This window comes from Rosa chinensis, chromosome 5 (genome assembly GCF_002994745.2).
Source record: "Rosa chinensis cultivar Old Blush chromosome 5, RchiOBHm-V2, whole genome shotgun sequence".
NCBI lineage: Eukaryota > Viridiplantae > Streptophyta > Magnoliopsida > Rosales > Rosaceae > Rosa > Rosa chinensis.
The window spans coordinates 28,105,339-28,131,283 of NC_037092.1; the positions used below are offsets into that span (position 1 = coordinate 28,105,339).

At 38.4% G+C, this 25,945-nt stretch overlaps 4 protein-coding genes and 1 long non-coding RNA gene across 6 annotated transcripts; 2 read left to right on the forward strand and 3 right to left on the reverse strand.

Annotated features, from left to right (window-relative positions):
- Positions 1-1,962: 1,962 nt before the first annotated feature.
- Positions 1,963-4,698, reverse strand: LOC112167462. The gene has a single exon (XM_040505790.1). The coding sequence runs from the start codon at positions 4,696-4,698 to the stop codon at positions 1,963-1,965; it is 2,736 nt and encodes a 911-aa protein (XP_040361724.1).
- A 5,114-nt stretch (positions 4,699-9,812) lies between these two features.
- Positions 9,813-10,881, forward strand: LOC112203572. The gene is made up of 2 exons (XM_024344518.1): positions 9,813-10,161; positions 10,865-10,881. Exons 1-2 carry the CDS (start codon positions 9,813-9,815, stop codon positions 10,879-10,881), a joined length of 366 nt encoding a protein of 121 aa, XP_024200286.1.
- Positions 10,882-14,575: 3,694 nt separating this feature from the next.
- Positions 14,576-15,381, forward strand: LOC112168141. Its single transcript, XR_002924084.2, has 2 exons — positions 14,576-14,708; positions 15,117-15,381. It is a non-coding gene; the product is annotated as an uncharacterized LOC112168141 (long non-coding RNA).
- Positions 15,382-16,797: 1,416 nt separating this feature from the next.
- Positions 16,798-19,446, reverse strand: LOC112203573. The gene has a single exon (XM_040505791.1). The coding sequence runs from the start codon at positions 19,444-19,446 to the stop codon at positions 16,798-16,800; it is 2,649 nt and encodes an 882-aa protein (XP_040361725.1).
- Positions 19,447-20,600: 1,154 nt separating this feature from the next.
- Positions 20,601-23,682, reverse strand: LOC112168140. Of its 2 annotated transcripts, none has more exons than XM_024305259.2 (2): positions 23,645-23,682; positions 20,601-23,492 (listed from the first exon to the last, which is right to left on the reverse strand). In XM_024305259.2, exon 2 carries the CDS (start codon positions 23,287-23,289, stop codon positions 20,818-20,820), a length of 2,472 nt encoding a protein of 823 aa, XP_024161027.1. In that variant the 5' UTR covers positions 23,290-23,492; positions 23,645-23,682; the 3' UTR covers positions 20,601-20,817. The 2 variants fall into 2 exon arrangements, with proteins under 2 accessions (XP_024161027.1, XP_024161028.1); XM_024305260.2 differs by lacking the exon at positions 23,645-23,682 and having other exon boundaries at positions 20,601-22,837; positions 23,094-23,231.
- Positions 23,683-25,945: the final 2,263 nt, after the last annotated feature.

Below are 25,945 nucleotides of genomic sequence, written 5' to 3' on the forward strand. Positions count from 1 at the left end.
GAACTTGGTCGAGGAGGATTTGATGCAGACCTGTTAAATTGAGGCAGGCTTGTGGAATCTCTTCTGAGATAGGTGTACCTCCTACTAGCTCTAGGAAATCTAAGAGTTCCTTCAACCTTGAATAAGCCTTGTACATCAGTTTCTTCAACACGCCTGGGTTTGAATTCAATTGAATTTTGTGGCTCAGGATAAGGCTGATATAGTGAGCTTTAACTAGGATTCATATCACTGCCACCAAAAGTATAGTAACCTGAATGGTCTACAAGACGGGGAGACTCTGAATATCTAACTGGGGATGATTGGGGGACTATTGAAGTACAATGATCAGCATAAGAGACATTAAAATGTGCCGAAGAGGATGAAACTGAATTCAAACAAAAGGTATTGGAAAGAAGGAAGATTACGGAGAAGCTTTTGGACTGTGTACCACCTCTTAAAAGAGGCAGAATTGCACTTCCTCGACATAGTCATAGGTTCGTCCTCCATGTATACTGGGAGAAACATAAGAAACACAAGAACACAACGCAATTTGTAAATGCTGGGAGATTGTATTGTTTTATGTACTCAGCAAAGTCTTCTTCGTTGTTTTGTTTTATTGAATTGGCATAATGTGGGATATGTTTCAAGTTGTTGGTTTGACAACTTAAGAAAAAGTAGATAAAAGACTTGATGAGACTACAGTCTCTACTCTTCATAAACAGCCAATATAAACAACAGTACAACACCAAAGGCTATGAAAACCAGTTTTGTTCTTTTCTGAATGCCTAAAAGGAACAAAGGTAAGTGGAAAAACCAAGAACACCAACGAAGCAAGCTCCTCACACTCCTCATGAAATTGAAAACAACTGTATTCTATTCGATTCTTTGATTCTTTTAACTACATACGAATAAACCTAAATTGTCCACTATCTATGAAAGTTAGAGTCAAATACCTCATTCCCAGTTCATAAACTGAAGCAGATAGCCAAAGAATTAACCACATTGCATCTGCAACAAGAGAAAAGTTACTGATTTCATGGCTATATAGCCAAAGACACATAGAAAAACTCCATCAATCTACTTGCATGAGTGTGATTTTATACAGAAGCATAGTGTTGTAGACATTACTCTGCCATGTACGATATTACAATCCATTTGACATCAATATTCACGCACACAAAAAATCCAAATTTTAGCATAGATTTGTTTTTACATGTATAGAAACCATTTGATAGGGTATCTCCTTACGGTACATTAATGTACTAATACATTAATAGCAGAGTACCAGATGCAATGACAGACCAACTCCATGTAGACTTGTAGTGGTAGATTAGGGAGGTGTTGGTAGAACTCATTGCAATGATCTGGTCCATCCTTGATGTGTCGAATGAAGGCTTTTCCAATTTATATAACTAAATTTCTTTTCTGCGCAGCAAAAACCAGTGAAAAAATTGTTGTGGTACAATTGGCGGAACCTATTTGCTGCGAAACAGAGAGCTTTGGACCAGGCCTCATAGCTTCCTTTCTTGCTTGAATAAGCCCAATGTGGTGTATGCTTCTATAGGGTTTGTAATCATCCCCCACTACAGCAACATATAAATACTATACCAATTCGGAAGTCCTATTAAGGAGGAGAGGGGCCGGCCAATTCCCAATGGGAAGCCTTTCCGTTGTATCAAAGAGAATGACAAGATATCCCAGAACTTCTCCGATGAGGGTTTAGCTGTCCGACTCGTTTCTTTTTAGGGAAAAACTGACATGTTTGATAATGCGGCGAAGATATTCCATGAGTCCCATCAAGAGAAGGGGTTCAAAGAAATGTAATTTTATATTGGAGAACAATTTTCATTACTAACATAATGACATAACCTCACACTTTTATCAATAATGATGTCACGGAAGCAAGAATGGAAGTGAACACATAAAAACTCAACAAATGAGAGGAAAAACAACTGCAGATGTTTACATTAGCCACCATGGAAATTACTCTTCATGAACTGTAGGGACCTTCTTATATATACCCACCTCTCGCAGCTTTCCAGGAGCAATGCACCGACCGCCAAACCGCTGCTGCAAGTATATGATACCAGCAAACAGTACACCTTCTAAAGGAATGATGGCATTCCAAGCTATGGAGAATAAATCTGCCACAGGAGCTGGATAATTGTATGAGAAATCATCAAATTGGTCATTGGCAGGGCTGTGAGCCCTGTAAAGAGCATGTGCATGTGGCAGAACTCGAGCTACAGTTGTTCCAATGTAGAACCAAACTGATAGAGCATTTTCCTTCGATTGGCAGAATATGTTGAGCAGAATTTGAGGGAACAAAAAGCTATCCAAGACCAAACAACCATAAGATGTCAAGGCATCCAGAACTGTATTCTCTAGATGAGGCAACTCAATGCGATCGTCCCTCTTCCTCAGTTTCTGTCTATGCAGAAACAAAGCAGCTAAAGCCCCTACAGCATACACATGTAAAGCCACAAAGAGAGCCCTCTTTTCCATAACCCGGAGATCCTTCCGGGTTCCATTTCCCAATTTTGCTGACCAAGTTAGCTTCAGAAGGTGGAACTGTATCAAGAAAGCTACCAATGTTGCCACCCTTATGATTATCTCATTAAATTCAAGCCATCCACCCCCTCCAAGGTGCACATTTTGGCGGTTGAAATTATGCATGAACATGGCTTCAAAATTAATCCCGAGAGGTAACATGTAGCTAAGGGTTAGAATTAGAAGCATTAAGATGGAAATAGAGGGAATGACTTCAGGGTTTCTTTTCACATGGAAGATTTGTAATGCAGCAAAAACACATGCAAGTGTGGTTGATATAAGAACCAAGGTTATCTTCCCATCCATCCTCCAAATGGATCGCTTTTCTTCAACATGCTTGGCAGCTGTAGACAAATCCAAGCGTTCAAAATGGAGAGGATCGGACTTCTTTCGAGTGCTCTCAATGCTTCCTTTGATATGATGCAAATCCTTTGCAGTTGTTGCTGGGAACTGAAAATGGACAAGAATCTCACAATCTATTGAATCATTTGTTGCCTGCTGACTGTTTGAGACAAGTGTGCGGCAGCCTACCATGCAAAGGCTTCCTTCTGTACCATCATAGATCCCTTCAGCATTGATATGCATTTCATATTTAACCGACTGCTTGCCCCACTTTGGATTAGATTGTAGTTGGAGATCTATTTTGTAGCTAATATTGATGGGATTGCTGTGGTTGTAGCTGTAAGTCAGAGGAGCCACAGAGTATTCTTGATTGCTTTCAGGTGCACATGCATCTTCCCCCGAAGACCAATCAGTCCGGTAAATACTATTGTCAACAGAGAGAGGAACACAATTGCCAAATCCAACTTGTCCTTCAGAATTTTCGGCATGCATAATGAAACTCGTGACATGCGAAAATGGATTTGGGTAAATGCTGGCCATATCATTTGCAGTCTTCTTTCTCGAGCACAAGTTTGTTACTTTCTCCATTTTAGTGTACTCATATGTCTGGCCTGGAAGTAGACCCTTGCGACAACCACAGTCCCGACTTGCAAATGTGATCTTTTCAAAGTAGCCCAACTCTGTCACAGTTTTGGTGCTCCAAATATGCCCCACAATGCTGCTAGTACTTCCAATTGTCCCTGTTGCGGGAATTCTCAAGCTCAATCTTGTTGAACAATCACCCACATTAGTATTATTCAAAGAATTTGTTGTATTCAAGAATCGACAAGCAACAACACATAGCTGATTCTTCTTTGCATCCCATGAGCCTTCCCCAACTAAAGTTGTATTAGGATTGAAGAGCGTTGGGCACTGGTTTAGCCTACCATCAGAAAATTCCACCAGAACTCTCACCCTTCGATTATCCTCCGAGCATGCAATGTCCTTAAACAACACAGCCCGAGGTAAATTAGACAGAGAAATTGGAATGCAGTTCTCTGGAGTGATACAGTGGCTTGAAAATTTGAGTGGAAAGTCATGATTTAGTACTATTGATGATAGTAGTGAACAAAATCTCTCAACATGTAAAGAGCGTGGGGTATCTTCACTTCCACTAGAGCAACTGCTATTAGTACTATTTGAGACCAAAGTGTACGCGTAGTTCATGCGAGGAAACATCAAAATAGAGATTGGTCCCAAAGACTTGGGATCATTCTCAGATATCATCATGACATTCTCAAAGGTTCCACTAATCAAACTTGTAACACTAGTGTTATTCATGATGAGATTATACAGCTTAAGGACAACAAGTGGATTACCTTGTTTCGAGTAAATGGACGATGATCCAACCATGCAGAGCTTCCCAGAAGATTTTGACCAGAATCCATTGAGTCTAAATGAAACCGAACCTGGAATTATTTTAGGCGGCATGCTTTGCAACTCAATCATATTGGTTACTTGAAACTCTAGAGTTGCCTCGACCTTAAACAAGCCTTGTACATGAGTTTCACTAATATCCCAGCATTGGAAGCCAACTGAATTTTTGACCTGATCATCGGGCGAGTATAGATTAAGAATGTCACTGCCACCACCAGTGTAGTAGTAGCCTGTGTGAATCAGATGTACAAACTGAGATCCTGCATTTATATTTTCGGTTGACTCGGGAACTACTGAAGCACAATGGTCAGCATAAGAGATTAGAGAAGCTGAAGCAGAGAACGACAATGAATTGAAGGAAATGGTGGTAAAAACAAAGAAGGATATGAAAAGCTTCATGGAGATGGTCATAGGGGAAAGATGACCAAGAACAAGAAGCAGTGCAAAGCAATTGGGAAAATGGTGTTCTATCTAGCTACTTGGCAGTTTGAACTCCCAGGTCAACCACCATGACAGAGCATGCTTCGATATTAATGTTTAAACTAGTTTACCAACTTGATCATTTCTTTAGTTATACCGCAAATTATTCATCTTATAAATATAGAAGCACAAAATTATTCAGTACAATTTTTTTAGACTACTAGTTGCAAGATTCCACAGGTATGCATGATATTTCTTTTCCATGTTGGGATTAGTCCAGTTAACTTTTTTTATTTGGTTCAATTTTGATGCCTAAAATATATGGAAAATGCTTGAGATCCCAAAAAATTATACCAAAACTCATTACCAAATGATGTGGCACCTGCTATGTCATCAATTTTGGTTCTAAGATGGTGATGATATGGAAAAAATACAATTTTATACTTCTCCTTAAAAAAAAAGATTTTAAAAAAAACAAGATAAGATTAAACCTACACCATTAATTATCATCTTCCTTGTACATTTGAGCATCCACTCATGCTTCGCTGTTCTTGCATCCACTCTTGCTTCACCCTTCCTAACCGGAGCATGAAAAAGTGCTAGAACTTTTGCCTTTGTTGTCAGATGAATTAATGAATTAATTAAAAGCCATCCAAACTTACCAAAGTTCATTTCTCCTTCTTTTACTCCCTCTCTTTTCATGATTTCCTCGAGACATTTGAACTTTAAAATTTTGAATTAAAGAATCAATTGGAGATTGGGCTATATTCAGTGCCAACAATTGGGGATCATGTTATGTCTGCAGTTAATTGTGACCTATTGGCTATTGGCCTGACCATATTTGTTGATGGAAGATCCTTGTTGCTTTGTCATCTAGAGTCTGGGGCTACCCAAGGAGTGTTGATTAATTGGCCCCAATAGTCTTATTGGAAGAAAAATGTCCTCCAAAAATATCATGCAAGACAGGTGAATAAGGTGAGTGAAATGAGTGAAACATTGAAAATGGAGAAAAAAGCCTCACCCAACCAACTAGATCTACGTCTGATGGTAGATGATCTCCTCTCGATGAGGATGGCAACCATATATCGGACTTTGCAATGGTTTTAGGTTTTCTTGATTTTTAATTTTTTGATAAAGAAAAAATTAGTAGAGAAAGTCTATGTTAGCAATTTCTTTGATGAGTTGGCACCTGCTACATCATTCGGTATATGAATTTGGTATAAATATTTGGCATCTCTAGCACTACTCAAAATATATAGTTGACCAACTTGATCAAGTTTTATGTTGCTACCAAAAATTATTCATCTTTTTCTCTTTGTTTTTGGATAATACATCTTTTTATATGGAAGCAAAAAGAAAATATACATTACAAATTATATTTGCCCTATTAGTTGCAAGATTCCACAGGTATGCATGATTTTTCTTTTGTTGTGATTTGAATTTTTATTTATTATTAAGTTAGGATGCTCATTTACACGTACATGAGAAATGGAGACCTTATAAATGTGTTTATAAGGATTTGGAACACTCTAAATTGTTATTTGTTGTGAAATTTGTATTACTTTATTATGGTATCCAAGTTATCCATAACAATATAAGTTGTATATGACTTGAAAATTAACCACATCATATTGAAAATAAATCCTATATGAAAAAATAAGGTAAGAATTTGGCTTTTTTTTTTTTTTGGAGAAACTTTAAGGTGACTCTATCCACTCTCGGAAGACAAACCTTAGTGTGTGAGATGAGACTAGCACTCTGCTAGGGTTATCGTCGGCCTCCCGTCGTCGACAAAATTCTCAAAATTTCAAAACCTTAATGGCCATGGCCTCTACTTTCATGGCTAATCCTTTTCTGGTGTTTGGGAGGTCGCCTTGCTTTGGGACTTATTTGATAATGGGCGGAGTGCAGTCCTTGGCTTTGGGCTCTTTGCTGCAATCCATGGAGGGATGGCGGCTTGCAGATCTGGCGTGGGCGAATTGGCTGAGGGCTGGTGGTTTGCAGCGGATTTGGGGTGGGCGTTTCATCAGTTTTCGACCAGGGATCTGGCGCTGGGATTCTTGTGCCGATGGTGGGTATATGCCTGGAAACGGAGAAGGAGATCACAAGCAGGGTGACATGCTAGGGGTCGTCAGAGGACGTACTGGAGATGATAGATTTGCTGGTGAAGTCACTCAACCTGGCGGAGGAGTCTGTTGCGGCGGTAATGTGCGGGCCAGTAAAGGTGGTGAACTGGAACAGGGCGGGGTGCCCTTAGCATTCTCTGATTAGGCCATCTGGGCTTTGTTCTGGCTGGTGGGCTGGGATTGGGAGGACTAGGCTCTGAGGTTTCGATCTTGGGCCTCCATTATTAGGGAAGTGGAGGATGGTATGTCATCCTCTAATCCAAACATTGTTTAATTTTTTCGGGTCGCAAAAACCAGTACCTTAGTTGTTACCTTTTATGTCTGCTTCAAGGTTTTTGGTTTTTGTTAGAATAATGGTGCGTGGACTTCCTAAAAGGTGGGTGTACTAGGGACTATCTAGGACGCTATTTGTTTAGAATAGGGTTTATTATGGTTCTAAGGAACGATTGCTTTATGTTGACCCCATAAGAGTGTTTCGTTCTTGTACTGCTTGCTGAATTTAATGAAATGGCTGAACTATTTTCGTCAAAAAAAAAAAAGGTAAGAATTTGGCCACTCCAACCATTGCTATTTGGGGGACATAAAACCTAAATCTCAAGCTACAACATTAGAAGCGACACATTTACATTTATATTCGTAGACAACGCCAAGAACATCTTGAATAAAAGCATAAATCTTGTCAAACTAACATATGATGAAGGAACTAGCAAGGTTATCCAATTTTTGGGTTACACTATTTGTCTTGAGATAAATATGTTGTATCCCAATGAAAGTAATAGCTCTCATGTAGGTCACAATCATCTACAATACAACCAACCTTAGAAAAATCATATTTATTGCTATTTAGAGCGGTGACTAAAAAGGCACAATCATTCTCAATGTCTCCAACTGACCACCTTTGATGAATAACAAGTAGTTTTAAGCCTGCTCTCACTGCTTTTGCCTCCATGTGTAATCCTAAAAGTGTATGATAAAAAGATCTTGCATTAGCAGTGAGGTAGTTTCCTTCCTCAACCAGGTTTGCCTTGTCCATTCTCAGCAAGAAATTGGCATGTGATAGGCGCCACACCCCTCAGGTCTGACCCGACAATACTCTTCACTAGACTAGTAGACTCTAAGACACAACATGTTACTTGTTTTTTTTTATATTGAAAGGTAGCATCAATTAACAAGGCTCAAAGCCAAACAATGGTACAAGGGACACAGTCCAATACAGACGAAGTCTGCAAAGCATGATTCACATAGTCAACTGCCAGAACAAGCAAGACTAGAGAAATCAAAATACAAGAAACTGAGAAAGAAACAGTTGAAAACATAAAGGCCCAAGCAGCCCAAAAAACCCAAATCCTAATCAAAGTTTCTTCTTTATCTCCAACTTGCAGCCGCCATAGCAGATTCGACTCTGAAGCTCTGACCGAAGTCATGAGCGAGGGTTGGTAACCAAGGGTGGTCTGCAGAGGTGAGGATACCGACAGAGCTGCCATACATTCTCCAGTTGACCGATTACGAGAAGATCTCGCATAAAAGGATAACAACAACCAAACCAAGATAGATGTTAGCAAAGAAACCTGAGATCTGAAGAGGTGGTTGCAGAGGGGTACAAACTCTTCCATGGCAGGGTAAGGTAGACAAGAAGAAGGAGATTTGTTCACGGTTTGGACATTTTGAGGAGCAAAGGTAGAACAAAAACTGAGAATGACCATGAGAACAAATCTGAGAGTATATCTTAGAGATTCAGATCTAACATCTAAAAACATATTTGAACTGTGAGGACAAAAATCTGATGCAAAAGAAGAGGAAAACAAGGAAATCAAAACACCACTTGGGTGAGGAATCACCACATAGGGTGAGGAATCACCACATGGGTGAGGAAAATCAAAGAAAAAAAGTTGCTGCAGAGAAGAGAGAGCGTGGATAAGAGAGAAGCAGGAGCTTCTCTCACTAAAGGGAACAATACACGACTCTCATTTGATGGGAACATGTTACTTGTTGGATCATGAAATTTTTGGAGGAGAAATTACCCAACAATTTATAATTTTCCCTCTACAAATTCTTGAGAAACATGAGGGTAGAGGTGCCATAAACAACAAGTTGGCCTCGAGCAAACTTTCCTCGAGGTAATCTTCCTTAAGCACATTCACCAGGCTACTCTTTGTCGAGCGTCATCGAACAAATGCCTAGCTTTGGATTGCAATGATCAATGAAGATGAGAGGAGGTACCTACAAAAAAAACTCTCCAATGCCCAAGTTAAAACCTTTCTTACGAAGTGAATAAAGATAAAAAGTGATTAGATGCCTTATGAGATCCGCTAGCTAGCTAGGCTATTTATAGTGTCTCGAACCTTATCCAATGAGTTGTTATGGCTTGGACCACATTCCACTCGCACATCTCTTGAGTCGAGATCCGCGCTGCGACAATAGGTTCTGCATCCAATGCTTCGAGGCCACGGACGTGTTCCTCGATTCCACATTTCCACAGATAGTGGAATATGTTACTATGTGGAAAAGGATCGATGTGCGAACTAAGTGCATGGGCTGCAAGTCTCTCGTCCCATTACTTACTATGCATGTTTCAAAGAAGTAGTACGTTAAATGTTTTAAGCTAAGTCTCTCAAGAATAGGTCCCTTCGAGGTTGTATCCCTTGACGCTATGCTTACAGCTTCCTATTTCTTGGTTATTGAGTCTCCATGTATGAGCCTCTTTCATCGAGCCATTTCTGTCAAACCTAACTAAAAAATAGGCAAATGCTTAAGTAGAAAATATATACCCACACAATACTAAACCCCAAACAAGCAGCCACATTTGGTTCGCAAATAACATTCTGAAGCCAACATTTTTGCAGAAATAAAAGATAAATTGACTGGGCTTTTGACCCAAATGTTGTCTGTGGTGGTATTGGGGTTGTGGTGAGGAACGATGAAGGTTTGGGAGTTGCGGCATTAGCCAGGCCCTTTGCCCACGCTCACTCCGCTTTCAATATGGAGGTTGAGGCGTGTAGGGCGGGGCTTTTATTTGGTATTCACCAAGGATGGTTGGAAGTGGAAATTGAAAGCAACTCTATCCTTTTGATTGCAGCCCTAAAAAGAGAGGAGATTGACCTTTCTGAGGTTGGTCAGGTTGTGGATGACTGTAAGGCTTATATGGCTGCTTTTCAGGTAGTCCAGGTCCGACATATATTCAGAGAAGCAAATGGTGTAGTAGATCGATTGGCTCACCTTGCTAGGAGAGGGATGCTTGATGATGTATGGTTAGGAGAAACTCCTGCTATTATTCAAGATGTACTCTACGAGGATATTAGTCATTTGTATGCTGTGGCTCGGGGTCCAGGTTTTATGTCCCCCTTGATGCCCAATAATTCTATAATAAATAATAACGGGCGTGGGGCTGAGCCTCCCAGTTAGGTTGGGTTCCAAACCTCTTTTTCAAAAAAAAAAAAAAAAAAAAAAGAAAGATAAATTGATAACTTTTTTTTTTTTTTTAGAAGAAGAAGAAATTGCATAGAGTGGTTCTAGTTGGACCTCCAAATTTGATATTTGGACCTCCAATTTTTTTTCAGTTATTAATTGACTTTGTCAACTTATATGAAAAGACAAATAAGGACAAAGAGAGAAAAATGAAAAATTAAGTAAGTAAATAAATAAATACTCTTCTTACCTCCTCCAACCAAATATAATATTCAATTTAAATTTTTTTCCCCATATTTCCTTATATTGCCTATATAGTTTTATAATTTACTTAAAACAATTAAGTAAAAATAATAATTTCTATACATGGCCTATCATTTATTACAAAGGTAAATTCAAAACAATCTTATTTGGAATTTTCTTAAACTAAATTAATTGAATATTATGATCGAGTATATCTTTCAACCCAATACCCTTGAAATCATTCTTTTAGCAAATTCAAAGGGGTTCCAACAACATATCAAGATCGAGAACCAACCATCTGATTAATTTTGGTGGAGGAGAGACCTACTCATAAGATAGCAATGTGATATGATTTTGATTCATTTTTCTTGTCGTGGTTGCAGATAGAGATAAAAAGTAAAATAACATATTATTGTACCTCATGTTCAAGGGCATTTTGGTAAAAATAAGGAGGTCTACTTAGCTTTTTAAGTATTCTAAAAAGTAAATTAGAGGTGTACTAAGTATGGGAGGTCCAAATAGCAAATTTGGAGGTCCAACTAGAACCACCCAATTGCATATTATTAAACAAATTAGATAGGTACATCGGATGGCGAATAATATGAAAGCAGAAAATAAAAGAGCGATCTAACTAAACATGCGCTGCCTAAATACATTTCCTAGGGCATATGTACAAATAGCTGTAGGGAAGAAGCGGAAAAAGGTCATCGCTTCTTCTATTACAACAATTGTAATTCAATATAGATAAAACTTGATAGTGAAGAACTAGTAGTGTCAACAATATAGTGGTAACAACTAGAGAAAATTTCAGGACAAGTTTGCAAAGGCTAGAAGCTTCATATTGGAGGAAGATCCACACGTATCGGAATCAAAGACCAAAACCCATCCAAGTTTACCCTCTTTGATGACTCCATAGACCACATGATCCTTTCATTTTTTGAAATGTGTCTGCCGAGCCGAACCCAAAGGTGCCTTCCTTTTAGTTATATATAGCTCGTGAAGTAGAATTGATTTTGATTTTATGCTTGGAGGTCTGGGAGGAAGCCATATCTAAACAATATATTGCAATTACCAAATGATAAGAGCATAATGATGTGATGTTATTATTGTTAATTCTCATATTTACTTTGTTAGGTTAACTTATTTTATGGTTAATTTAGTTGGCTTTATGTTTTATAGGTATTTTATTTTGAGCAAAGAAGGAGAAAGGAAGCAAAAGAGAGATTGAAAGGAAAAAATCGGCAAATCTGCTTGTGCAGATCAGTCAACTTCGACAAAGCACTGAGAGCAGCTCAGTACGAGCTAGATGATTATCTTTACATTGATGGAAAGCCCCAAATGTCTAGTTTCCATATCTTTTTATGGTTTTCAATATCATTTTTCTAGAAGTTATGGCTGATTTAGTACAATAAGGTCAGGCTGCGCGGGAATCAGAGGTTGGACGGGAATTTATGTTTTGAGACCCAAATCACACCAGAAAGCCCGAGGACGAGTTTGTGCTTCATATTCTGACTTAATGTGGACAAATGGCACGACGTGAATGGTTGAATTGATTTATCAAGTTCAAGAGCCAATATGAAAATTCCACGTACCTAAGCATGCTAACCCTAATACTTTTAGGTTTTACATTTCCCGCGCAACAAGAAATATGAAGGCAACCTCTAAGCATATAAAAGGGGATCCATATGTAGCAGCTTGCTCTCTCCCTTCTTTATTTTATTTTGTTTCTTCTATGTTTAACTAGTTTTTATTAGTTAAGGGGGCTGCTTGAAGCCTCTATACATGATCTACAAGATGATTTGACATTTGATTTTATTTTCTTTTAATTCAAGATGAGACTTTGGTTTACTACTTTTCTCATTGATGAATTTTTGTTTGTACGCTTTGAGTGCACGCTTAGTATGCATGTTAGGGTTCTAATGCTTCGGTTGTTTGATGCATGTGTCAATAGTTGGACTCCTCAGAACTTCTAGAGAACCGATTGTTAGCTTTCACTATCAAGCAAATTAAGTCCTAGGATTAGCAAGGTGCTAAGTTGTCTCAAACTCTTTTAGACTTTAATGACTTTTTCTTGTTAAATATAATAAACATACATTTAGGTTGCATGTCAGAGAATTGTCTAGGTGTAGAGCATGCATTTGCTACCTAGCGTACGAAGTAAGAAAGGGTAATAGGTTTTGTTCAAGAGGACCGAGCTAACTTGAGCATCTTCATCTAAATTAATTGAATTAGGATTGAACCAATTATCTTGTGTGTGATTGTCCGGGGTGGATGCATCTTCCCTAGCTAGCTTTATACTCATAGATTTCAAAACCCACTCAAAATCAGTTTTCTTTATTTTACGTTTTGTTCTCTATTTTTCCATATTTATTTTAAGGATTAATTTCAGTTTAGTACCCTGTGGTTTGGGGGTAACATCATGTCAGTCCCTGCTCTTTCAATTTGATCAGCAACACTCCTGTGCTTTCAATTTCAATCAGCCGTGCCCAAATTTTATTGTTCCGTCCAAATTTTACTTTGTCAATCCAGTCAAAGTTAATTTTCAAATTGGACGGAACAGTAAAATTTGGGCACAGCTGAGTGAAATTGAAAGCACAGGGGTGTTGCTGATCAAATTGAAAGAGCAGGGACTGACATGATGTTACCCCCAAACCACAGGGTACTAAATTGAAATTTATCCTTATTTTAAAATAGTAAATCAATTCCAAAAATTCCCAAATTTTGTTGCCAGACGCCTTATGTGTCCAGTAGATCTTTGTAAATTTTTATAATTTTCTTAATAGTTTCGATTAGGTTTTTAATTAGGTTTTCGACTGCTATTCTCTAAGAACGGTGATCACTTTTGTGACATTGTTTTCAGTAGTTAGAACCTTAGTCCTCTGGGGGAAATACCCTTGTTTACCCTTACTACAACTGACAATCCGACATATCTAAGTGTGAATAAGGAAAATCAATAGTTTTCAATTTACCTATCACCAATATCTTGAAGCGGTCCCCATCGAAATTTCAAAGGAAGAGGCATGTTAGGGGGAACAAGATTTATTTTTCTTTAGAGAAGTCAGAAGAGGATCGTCAGATAAGATCAAGTTTTCTTTTGTCAAAACAGCTTTCGTAGCCTTTGAACGAGCAACCTTCTTTAAATTAACACGACTAGAAGAGAAAGATACACATTAAGAGACAACTGGTACTACCACCAAACCCAGATTGAGATGAAAGGAATTTGAAAGAGTAGAAGCAGTAACCGGCAAAGGAGGAGGTGACTTGCCAACTGACATAGAGATAAGAGTAGCCGCAGAAATCAATTTGCAACCGCGACAAAATGCCAACAGAGTGTAAAGGTGGTGTAAAAAAACCACGGGACTGTTCATAAGGCCCTAAAATAGATTGGGCCTGAGTAGGTAAAAGAGAACCCAATACAGAATTAGAGGGAGGTTGATTAGAAGATGCTCATGAAATCTGACCAGTATCAAACCCACTGTGCAAACTCCCATTGTAACTGTTAGTAATTGTTGGTAACAATTCATTATGAACCACCACTGAATTTGCCCCGGTCGCAGCTTGAATAATTCTGGCCTCACCTCCACGTTGGATAATCGGCAAACCAACAGAAAAGGAATGGGAATAGCAGTTGAATGAATGAGGACACCACAAAAATAGCAGAATTCTGGTAGAAGTTCATATGAAAACTCCACCTCTAAACCTCCATTGTCTTCTTGAGTCTCAATAGTTCGTTGGAGTAAAGCCTGATTAACATCATCCAGAGAACTCGGATACGAAGAGCGGTTCCAATACAGTCAAAATCATTATCACGATTGACGTCAATATACTAACAATTTGTTCAACTTCCTTTTAAAGGTAGAAGATCCTAGATTTGCCCTTTTTGTTTTCTCCTAGATTTGCTCTTTAACGGAACCGTTATGAAAATTTAACAGAAGTATGTCATTGATAGCAATATAAGACTTTAGGTATCACACTGATAGCTTTGTGAGTTTGTGTATCAAACTGGCCGGTGCACAAAAGTTGAGAGACGGTTGGTGCATTTTTTTTCTAAATAGGGGACATAAATGGGTCATTAAGCCTAGATGGGTCGGGTCGTTGGAGCTATCCAGATCACTCAAATCACAGTGATAAAGATCGCACGCGAAGAACTGGCCGCTGAACTTAACCCTCCGCCTCCGCGCGTGGAGATTACGCTCTTCTCTGTCGTCGACTTCCTCCTTCTCTAAGGTACTACTATTACTTGCACTAGATTTTTACTCGTCAATGGAGAGTCGGATTGTGCTTGATGAGTTTAATTCAGTGATTCAGTGGTTTAGTTTCAATTTTGATTTTAATTTCAGTCAGTCTTGCAATTTCTATTCTTGGTGGTTTTCTCTTAGCTTCTCAATTTAATTCCAGGGAATTCAGCATCAAAGATCTGTTCTTGAGTTTTGAATTTTGAATTTTTCCTTCTTCTTTAATTTGAGGCTTATAGGGCAAATCCAAGGTTGTATCTTTGAGTTCTGCTCTAAAACTCTGAGCTCCTCTCTTTTCAAGCTTCAATCTTGTTTGCTTTTTTGCTGACAAAACTCTTCTGTTATTGTATATTTTTCAATATTTATGAGGTTCTGAGTGCGGGTTGATGAACTTATACAGTGTACAAAGTCAGTGGGTACACTAGAAGAGATGTTCTCTAGCATTCCTTACACTCACTCATGATATGACAAGTGTAACTGCCAAGAATAGTTACAGACTTGTTATGCTACTATGGATAAGAAGATTCATCTGAAAACAAGTATAGTTTCACCTCAACGATTTTCAACAAATGCTTTTTATTTAGAAAACATGGTTGTCGAGGTTATGTATGTGAACATGTGATTCTCAACAATTCTTTCTACATATCTAATGGTTAAAATACTAGCGTGTTTCATGCTCTCATATGGTAGTTGTTAGATTTTAATCTGAGTTTAGACTCCATGTAAAAGACTAGTCTTTGGCCTATTTAGTTGGAGCCTTCAATCACTTAGCTCAATGTATAGTGTTTGCTGTTTTGTATTAGCTAAGCTTTCGTTTTGGAACCTTTGGTATTCAACAGACTTGCTCAAATATGGTTTACAATCATCAAGCAATTCGCAGTAATACTTGCTTTGATTCTGTTTGGACGTATACACAGAGAACAAGACTACCAATCATGCATTTGGACTTCTGTTTTGTGTTTCAAGTTTAGATTCTTTTTAAATTTTGTTGTTTTTTATCGTCCAATTATTTTTCTTCTGATAACTCTTTTCTTTGATAAAGCCTTTATGATAGAGGTACATTACATTCTGAGGACAATTGGTTCGTCACCGTCAGTGTCAAGTTGGTAGGATCAAGGATTTTACTTTAACCAAAAGCCAATGAACCATGGATTCTAATTAAGACTTTCACCGCTGCTTTTCTTCAAATCCATGGGGATTTTATCTTCAAGTCCATTTTCACCGCTCTGTTAATTTTTCTTCTCTATTACCAGAAGCATATGATTGAAGTCATCATCAGATCATTGGTTATTTATCAACCTATCCCACAAGCATAAGTAAAGCCAGATAACTGAAGCCATCTGACCCAACTCCTTGCTTGGAATGGGCATGTCAAAATTAGGCTACTCCAAACCCTACTGGCTCTATGCCAAAGTTCTAACACCTTGAATGGAGAATGCATCGAAATGGGTTATAATCCTGTCCCATGGTACATAATCCTTCAGGGAATTGAATGTGCAATTAGCATGCCAAAGTTCTTTATGCTCCAAATAAAGAATATATATATACCTACTAGGGATGTGGGAATTGAATGTGCAATTAGCATGCCAAAGTTCTTTATGCTCCAAATAAAGAATATATATACCTACTAGGGATGTAGGAATTGAATATGCACTTAGCATTCTTAAAACATGGTTCATAAGTCATAACTAATCAATTTTCATTTTCATTACTAATGGGAGTCAAAATTCGAACTTTGTTGGAGAAAGATCTGATGTTGGATATGGTTCAACTAAGAACCAAAACTCATGTCCACCAACATGTTTATGGCCTTGTTTGATGCATAGAAATAGTTGCTTGACAGAGGTACTGTATATAATTTTAAATGTTTGAGCTATTTACCTTGTGAAGAGAGAAGAAGATAATCTGAGACAAACATGAAAGTACCACACACCTCTAACAACAATGACGTTATTTCACAGAAGAAAAAAATGGAAGTAAACAAATTAAAACTCAAAAGAATGAAAGGAAAAACAGCAGAAGATATACAGTGAATTAACCAAACCTCTCTCTCTAGTTTAAATACGCTAAACACTTTAAAATTACTCTTCATGAACTGTAGGGACCTTCTCATATGCACCCAACTCTTGCAACTTTCGAGGAGCAATGCAACGACCCCCAAACTGCTGCTGTAAGTAAATGATACCAGCAAACAGTAGACTTCCGCTGCTTGCAGTGGCATTCCAAGCTGTGGAGTGAAAATAATCTGCCGCACGACTTGGATCAATGTGAGAGTACTTGTCCAAATGGTCACCAGCATAGCTGTGAGCCCTGAAAAGGTCATATGCATGTGGCAGCGCTTGAACAAAAGTTGTTCCAAAGTAGAACCAGACTGATAGAGCATTTTCTCTTGATTTGCAGAACATGTTGAGCAGAATTTGAGGGAACAAAAAACCACCCAAGACCAGACCACCATAAGATATCAAGGCATCCAAGATGGAATACTCTATATAATGCAACACATTGCCATTGTCCCTCTTCCTCAGGTTCTGCGTATGCAGAAACAAAGCTGCTAAAGCCCCTATGGCATACACTCGTAAAGCCACAAACAGAGCCTTCTTTTCCATGACCTGGAGATCCTTTCGGGTTCTATTTCCTGATTTTGCTGACCAAGTTAGCTTCAGAAGGTGGAATTGTATCAAGAAAGCTACCAATGTTGTTATTCTTATGATTATCTCATTATATTCAAGCCATCCACCGCCTCCAAGGTACACATTTTGGCTGTTTATATCATGCGTGAACATGGCTCGAAAATTTATCCCCAGAGGTATCATGTAGCCAAGGGTTAGCATTAGATGCATTAAGATGGAAATAGAGGGAATGACTTCAGGATTTCTTTTTACATGGAAGAGTTGTAATGCAGCAAAAACACATGCAAGTGTGGTGGATATAAGAACCAAGGTAATCTTCCCATCCATCCTCCAAATAGATCGCTTTCCTACATCCTTGGAAGCTGTAGACAAATCCAAGCGTTCAAAATGAAGAGGATCAGATTTCTTTCGTGTGCTTTCAATGCTTCCTTTGATATGATGTGAATCCTTTGCCTTTGTTGGTGGGAACTGAAAATTGACAAGAATCTCACAATCTATTGAATCATTTGTTGCCTGCTGACTGTTTGAGCCAAGATTGCGGCATCCTACCATGCACAGGCTTCCTTCTGTATCATCATAGATCCCTTCAGCAGAGATGTGCATATCATATATAACTGACTGTTTGCCCAACGCTGGATTAGATTGTAGATGGAGGTCTATTTTGTAGCTAATATTGTAGGAGCTGCTGTAGTTGTAGCTGTGACTTAGAGGAGCCAAAGAGTATTCTTGATTGCTTACAGTTGAATAATCGGTCTTGTAAAATTGATCGCCAACAGAAAGGGGAACACCATTGCCTGTACCAACTTGCCCTTCAGAATTTTCAGCATGCATAATGAAACTCATGGCATGCAACAACAGATTTGGGTAAATGCTGGCCTTGTCATTAGCAGCCTTCTTTCTCGAGCACAACTCTGTTACTTTGTCCATTTTAGTATACTCGTATTTCTGTCCAGCTGGAAGCAGACACTCTTGATAACTACAGTCCTCCCCACTGGCAAATGTGATCTTTTCAAAGTAGCCCAACTCTGTCACAGTTTTGGTGCTCCAAATATGCCCCACAATGCTGCTGGTACTTCCAATTGTCCCTGTTGCAGGAAATCTCAAGCTCAATCTTGTTGAACAATCACCCACATTAGTATTATTCAAAGAATTTGTTTCATTCAAGATTCGACAAGCAATGATACATAGCTGATTCTTCTCTGCATCCCATGAGCCTTCACCAACTAAACTTGTACTAGGATTGAAGAGCCTTGGATGCCAGATTGGCCAATCGTCTACAAATTCTACCAGAACTCTCACCCTTCGTTTATCCTCTGAACACACAATGTCCTTCAACGATACAGCCCAAGGCCAATCAGACATAGAAATTGGGGTGCAGTTCTTTGCAGTAACACAGTGGCTTGAATATTTGAGTTGAAAGTCATGATTTAGTACCACTGATGATAGTAGTGAACAAAATCTCTCTACTTGTAAAGAGCTTGGGGTATCTTCACTTCCACCAGAGCAACTGTTATTAGAATTAGTTGAGACCAAAGTGTACTTGTAGTTCATGCGAGGGAATAGCAAAATAGAGATTGGTCCCAAATACTTGGGATCATTCTCAGTTATCATGACATGCTCGAAGGTTCCACTAATCAAACTTGTAACACTAGTGGAATTCATGATATTGTACAGCTTAAGAACAAGAAGTTTACCTTGTGCTGAGTAAATGGATGATGATCCGACCATGCAAAGCTTCCCAGAAGATTCTGACCAGAATCCATTTAGTCTAAAGGAAACGGAACCTGGAAATGTTTGAACTGGCAGGCTTTGCTGCTCATGCCTGTGGGTTACTTGAAACTCAAGAGTTCCTTCAACCTTGAACAACCCTTGTACATTAGTTTCTCTAATGTCCCAGCATTGGAAGCCAATAGAATTTTTGACCTGATCATTTGGCGAGTATAGATTAAGAATGTCACTGCCACCACCAGTGTAGTAGTAACCTGTGTGAATCAGATGTACCAAGTGAGATCGTGCATTTATTTTTTCGGTTGACTCAGGAACAACTGAAGCACAATGGTCAGCATAAGAAATTTGAACAGCTGAAGCAAAGAATGACATCGAATTGAAGGATATGGTGGTAAAAACAAAGAAGGATATGAAAAGCTTCATGAAGATTGTCATAGGGAAAAAGATGACCATGAACAAGAAGGAATGCAAAGGAATGGGAAAAATGTTGTAACCAATGCTCTATCTACTTGACATGGTCTGAACTCCTGGGTCAACCACCATTACAGAGTATGCTTCGATTTTAATGTCTAATAAAGTGTACCAACTTGATCAATTATTTAGTTATACCCCAAATTATTCATCTTATACATATAGAAGCAGAAAACTATATGGTATAATTGTATTAGACTACTAGTTGCAAGATTCCAGTGGTATGCATGATAATTTTTTTTTTCCTCCTGTTGTGATTAGCTTAGTTGACTTTCTTTTTTGTTCAATTTTGATGCCTAAAATAGTATACCAACTTGATCAATTTTTAAGTTGTACCACAAATTATTCCTCGTGTTTAAGAAGAGAGAGAAGAGGAAAAATACAATACAAATTATATTACACTATTAGTTGCAACTTGCAAGATTCCGCAGCTATGCATGATTTTTCTTCTGCTGTGATCAGTCTTGGTTGAATTTTTTATTTTTATTTTTATTTTATTTTAAATTTTTGTAAGTATTGTAAATTTAGGAAATACCAACAGCCTCTAAACTTTGATAATCCTTCCCTTTCTAATATATGCAGTTGGTCCCTAAGCTTAAAATCTTGTATACCAACAGACAAGAAGTTTTGGCGTTGTTTGATGGATGCAGGGTAAGAATTTCTGAAAAGAGATTTTTTGTGCCTTTAACTGGTTGGTGTTGGAAGAGTTGCTGATATAAGAATTACCTTGATCGATACAGGGTAAGAAGTTCTAGAATTAAAGTAGGTTACTTATCCTTTAAATACTTTGTACGTATTAGCATTATGGAATGCAGTCAATGTAGTTGGAGCAGACAAAGCATGGTTTAGTTGTAGAGTTGCTAGGCAAAGCAAGCTCTCTAGGAATTTAGGAATGATAACTATAGAGCTGTACCAATTATGTTCCATACTTGTGCATTTATGAGTATTTGTGACTAATTCAATTGAAATCTAAATATAACAGTTCGTACTCTTCTTCCATATTTACTCCAAGAGTCATCTTGTTTCTCTTATAGATGAGTAAAATGGAAGGACGCACATTAGAGCTTAAATGTATGACATCAGAAGTGCATTACATAAAATGATGAATTCAGCGTACATTTCCCTTTTTGGCCTAGAAGATAGTTGCTAAGAAACAGAAAGAAAGAAATTACACAGATACAGAATACAGTTGAATTCTCTCTCCGCCTCTCCGGTCTGCATGCATATGAAGAAGCCACCCCGAGAATGTGCTGAACCAGATTGATTTGGAAATTAAGACGCTTCAGTAACGATAGGCACCTTCTCATATTCACCCAACTCTAGGAACTTCTGAGGAAGAATGCAGCAACCCCCAAAGCGCTGCTGCAAGTAGATTATCACAGCAAAAAGTAGACCTCCAAAAGGAATAATGACATTCCAAGCAGTAGAGTAAAAGTCTGCTGCAGGGCTTGCATAAATGTATGAATCTTTCAATTGGTGACCAGAGGTATGAGCCCTGTAAAGATCATATGCATGTGGCAGCACACGAACAAGAGTTGTTCCAACGAAGAACGAAACTGACAATGCCTTTTCCGTTGATTTGGAGAACATGTTGAGAAGAATTTGAGGGAACAAAAATGCATCCAAGAACAAACCAGCACAAGATTTCAAAATAGTACCCAAAATGGGATGCTTTTGACCACTCGAAACCATCACAGCAATATCGTTCCTCCTCCAGTTCATCAGAAGCAAAGCAACCAAGGACCCTCCAACATATACTGGTAAAGCCACAAAGAGAGCCAGCTTCTCCACTGCCCAGAGCTCCTTTTGGTTTCCATTTGCTGATTTTGCTGACATTGTTATCTGCAGAAGACGAATTTGCAGCAAGAAACCTACCATTGTTACTACCCTTACAATTACTTCATTGAGTTCAAGCCATCCACTTCCAAGGAACACAGTTTGGCTACCATGTTGTGTGAACAAGGCATCAAAGTTTAGCATAAGAGGTATCATGTAGCCAAGAGCAAGAATATACAGCATCAAGATAGAAATGGATGGGAGCACATCCGGATTCCGTTTCACATGAAAGAGTTGTAATGCCCCAAAAACACAAGCGAGTGTGTTGGATATAACAACCAATATGATCTCCACATCCATTCTCCAAATGGATTGGCTTGCTTCGACCATGTTACCAGCAGCTGAGGTCAAATCCAATCCCTCAAAATGAAGAGGATCAGACATTTCTCGTGTGCTTTCGATGCTTCCCTTGATAAAACCCGAATAGGTACTGTTTGGATTTGTTGGAGGAAACTGAACATTGACAACAATCTCACAGTCTACAGAATCATATGTTGGCTGTTGGTGACTGTTTGAGCTCAAGTATCGGCAACCTACCATACACAGGCTTCCATCTCTGCCATCATATATCCCTTCAGCAAAAATCCCCATCTCATATAATGAATTAAGTTGGGACACTCCACTGGGAAGCCTAACCCCATCTACTGCTTTAATGCTTATTCTGTAGCTGATGTTGTACCTGTTGCTATTGTTGTTTCTATCGCTCACAGGAGCACTCACAGGAGCTCCAAGGTATTCTTCAGTTCCATCTTCCAGAGAGTACCAATACGGTTGGAAGAATTTGTTATCAACAGAGAGAGGGACAGAATAGCCCCATCCAACTTCTCCTGTAGAACTGTTGGCTGTAATATCCAATCCCATGTAATAAGAAAAAGGATTTGGATAAATGTTGTTCTTGTCATCAGCATCAGTCTTCTTTCTTGGGCACAACTTTGTTGCTTTGTCTATTTTGGTATACTCATACCTCTGGCCTGGAAATACAGCTGAATCACTTTGAGCACTGTCAAATGTGATGTTTTCGAAGTAACCTGCCTCTGTCACGGATTTGTTGCTCCAAATTTTCCCCACAATGCAGCTAGAATTTCCAATTGTCCATATTGAAGGAAATCCCATTGTCAATCTTGTTGAACAATCACCCACATGACTAGGACTAAAAGAATTCCTTGCATGCACGAACCGACAAGCAACAACATTTAGCTGATTTTTCCTTGCATCCCATGAACCTTCCGCAACCAATGTTGTTGTTGGATTGAAAGGCCTCTGGTAACTGATGCTACTGGCTGCAAAATCTACCAGAACTCGCAATGTTTTTCTATCCTCCAAACACTCAATATTATTCAACGACATGATGCGAGGCAAATCAGACACAGCAAGAGGAGAGCAGTTGTTTGCAGAACCACAATGGCTTGAATATCTCAGTTGTAACTCACGGAATAGTATTGCTCTTGAGAATACCCTGCAAAATCTCCCTATTTTTAAAGAACTTGGGGGAACAACACTTCCATCCGAATAGCTGTTATGAGATTTGTTTGAAACAAAAGTGTACTGGTAGTTCATGGAAGGAAGCAATGATATAGAGATTGGTCCAAAATAATTTGGTTCATTCTTAGAAGTTACCAAGCTCTCTAAGGTGCCACTAATTAAACTAGTAAGACTACTTGAACTCTTGAGTTTATGTAGTTTAAGAACCACAGGAAAGGTCAGTAAATTACCTTGGTCCGAGGAATTAGAACCTGATCCAACCATACAAAGCTCCCCAGAAGATTCTGACCAGACCCCATTTAGCCTAAAGCTTCTGGGACGCTGTCCATATGGAACTCTTAAGTCGGTGGATTGCCAGCTCCTTGTAGAGTTTCCCACAAGGTTATATGTACTGTCACTAGGAAATCGAAGACTTCCTTGGACCATGAACAAGCCTTGTTCATCCGCTGCTCCATCATTCCGGAAGCGGAATACAATTGAGTTCTGACTAAGAATGTTAGTTTCACCAGCACTGTAGTAGAAACCGGTAAGGCGGTGAACAGAGGAATTAAGTCCGGCATATCTTTGTGGGGTTGAGTAGTGAGGAGGAGCAATTGAAGCACAATGATCAGCAAAATACACTTGAGCATCTGAAGTGGAGGACGAAACAGAGTTTAACGAACGTGTGACAAAAACAAAGAAGAAAATGAAAATTTTCATGAAAATGGCCATAGGTTCTTTAGTCATGTGTATTCAGAGAGATGAACAAGAGCATGAACAAGTAATGCAATTGAGTACATACATGGTCTTCAATGTACTTGGCAAAGTCTGAACTCCCAGGTCAACCGCCATTAGTCTACAGGTCAGTTTTTTAAGCCAACAGGATGGTTTTTAATTGTTCAATAAATCAGAAAAAGATTACAATTTAAGATATGTTTGAAGTTGCATTTGTTAATGCCGCAATTATGATTTTGTTTATAATTTTAAGACCTCAGTTGACTCCTGGGCATTTCATCTAATTGTATGAACACTCTGATCGTTTTGATCATTAGGAATCGATACTAACTAGTCAACCTCTATTGGTTCGTTAGATTAAACTCATCAGTCAATATCTAATAGTTACTGGATTTGGATCTAACAGGATGAAAATCGAATCCATTTCAACGAAAATTTACACAACATTCAAATTCTATTACTATCGAATTTATTGACACTTCATCCAAAGAAAATGCCAATTTCATTCATACGAAATAAGTTATAGAATAACATACATTAATATTATTATTTTTTTGGTTAAGATTTTGTAAATCATGAAAGCACACATTCGCAACTAATTAGAATATTAGAGATTTAGAGATATTTCAAATATATGATATAAAACTTTATTGACACGGTGAGTGTATGATAAGTAGATAAACATTCAAAAAATAATAATAACAGTTCTAAAGTGATAATTCAAGGCCAATATAGCACCTAAACCCTAACTTGTTGCGACATTAATTAATGAAACACACTAAATTTGTCACCTAAGCAACACATACAACGAAGAGTAGACCAACCTTCCTTGCAACTCATATGCTGAACGCTTTTCTTAGTCCTGGGACGCTGCGTTTGACTTTGACTTTGACTTTGTTCTTCTTGCTGGGCTTTGAAACACAAAAGGCCTTATAGGACTCCAACCAATAATTGGGATGCAATATTGATGGATCAAAAGTAATTTCAATTAGGTTTTGCGTCACCGGTTAAAGATTATATATAAATAAGAGTTGAAAAGGTCCAGAGGATATTACACTCGATTTTTAATACTTTTTTTATTATGAATTTATTTGACTATTACAGCCTGTTCGGGCAACCGTGGTCAGCATGTCGCGGTTGTTGACTCCGGCCGAGTGATTCTCCTTTTTGGGGCCAATTTTTTTTTTTTTTTTTTTTTGGGTCTAGAATTTTTGCCTGGTAATTTCAACCAGAAATTAGACAATACTGTCTAACTTGTAGCCTAAGAATGATGATGGTGTTGGTATTAATGCACTTTATTACTAATCTTTAGAATACTTTGTACTGTGACAAATTAATTGAAGCAGGCAAAGCATGGTTTAGAAATAGTGTCCCTAGGCAAAAGACTTTCAGCTCTCTACGATTCTAAGAATGGTAATATTAGAGCTGTACCCATATCATGTTCTGTACTTATGCGTGCAATGAGATTATAAAGTTTAATTGTGACTGATTCCGAGTGAAATTTATCTACATCAGCTTTCGTCTCTTCCATATTTTCTACAACAGTCAACATGTAGTCCTGTAGATGAGAAAACGGAAGGCTTAAATACAAGACATCAGAAGTGCATAATCATTCTATTAATTTAAAGCGTACATTTCTTTTTGGATACAGAAGCCTAGTTGCTAGTAAACAGAAAGAAAGAAATCGAACCAGATAGAGATGATATGCTGAACCAGATCGCTTTGGCAATTACAATACTTGACTGACGTACGATAGGGACTTTCTCATATGCAACCAACTCTCTCAAATTTTGAGGAAGAATGCAGTGACCCCCAAACCGCTGCTGCAGGTAAATTATCCCAGCAAAAAGTAGACCTCCAAAAGGAATAATGACATTCCAAGCAGTAGAGTAAAAATATGCCGCAGGACTTGCATAAATGTATGATTATATAATTGGTCATCAGCGGAGGTATGATCCATGTAAAGATCGTATGCATGTGGCAGCACTCGTACAAGAGTTGTTCCAATGTAGAACGAAACACACTGCCAAAAAAAAAAATGTAGAACGAAACAGACAAAGCCTTTTCCGTTGATTGAGTACATGTTGAGCAGAATTTGAGGCAACAAAAATGCATCCAAAACCAGAACACCACAAGCTTTCCAAAAAGTATCCAAATTGTTATGCCCTTGATACCTTGAAACCATATCAACAATACAGTCCCACCTCCACCCAAGCCCAATAGAAGTTTATTGCCCCTCTTTTGGGGGGCAATAGAGATCTATTGAGGGGCAATACAGGTCTATTTGGGACAATAAACTTTTCCGGCGACCTATGAGATCTCTGACGACCTCTTTAGGGATCTCCGAAGAGGTTTTTAGAGAAGCCAG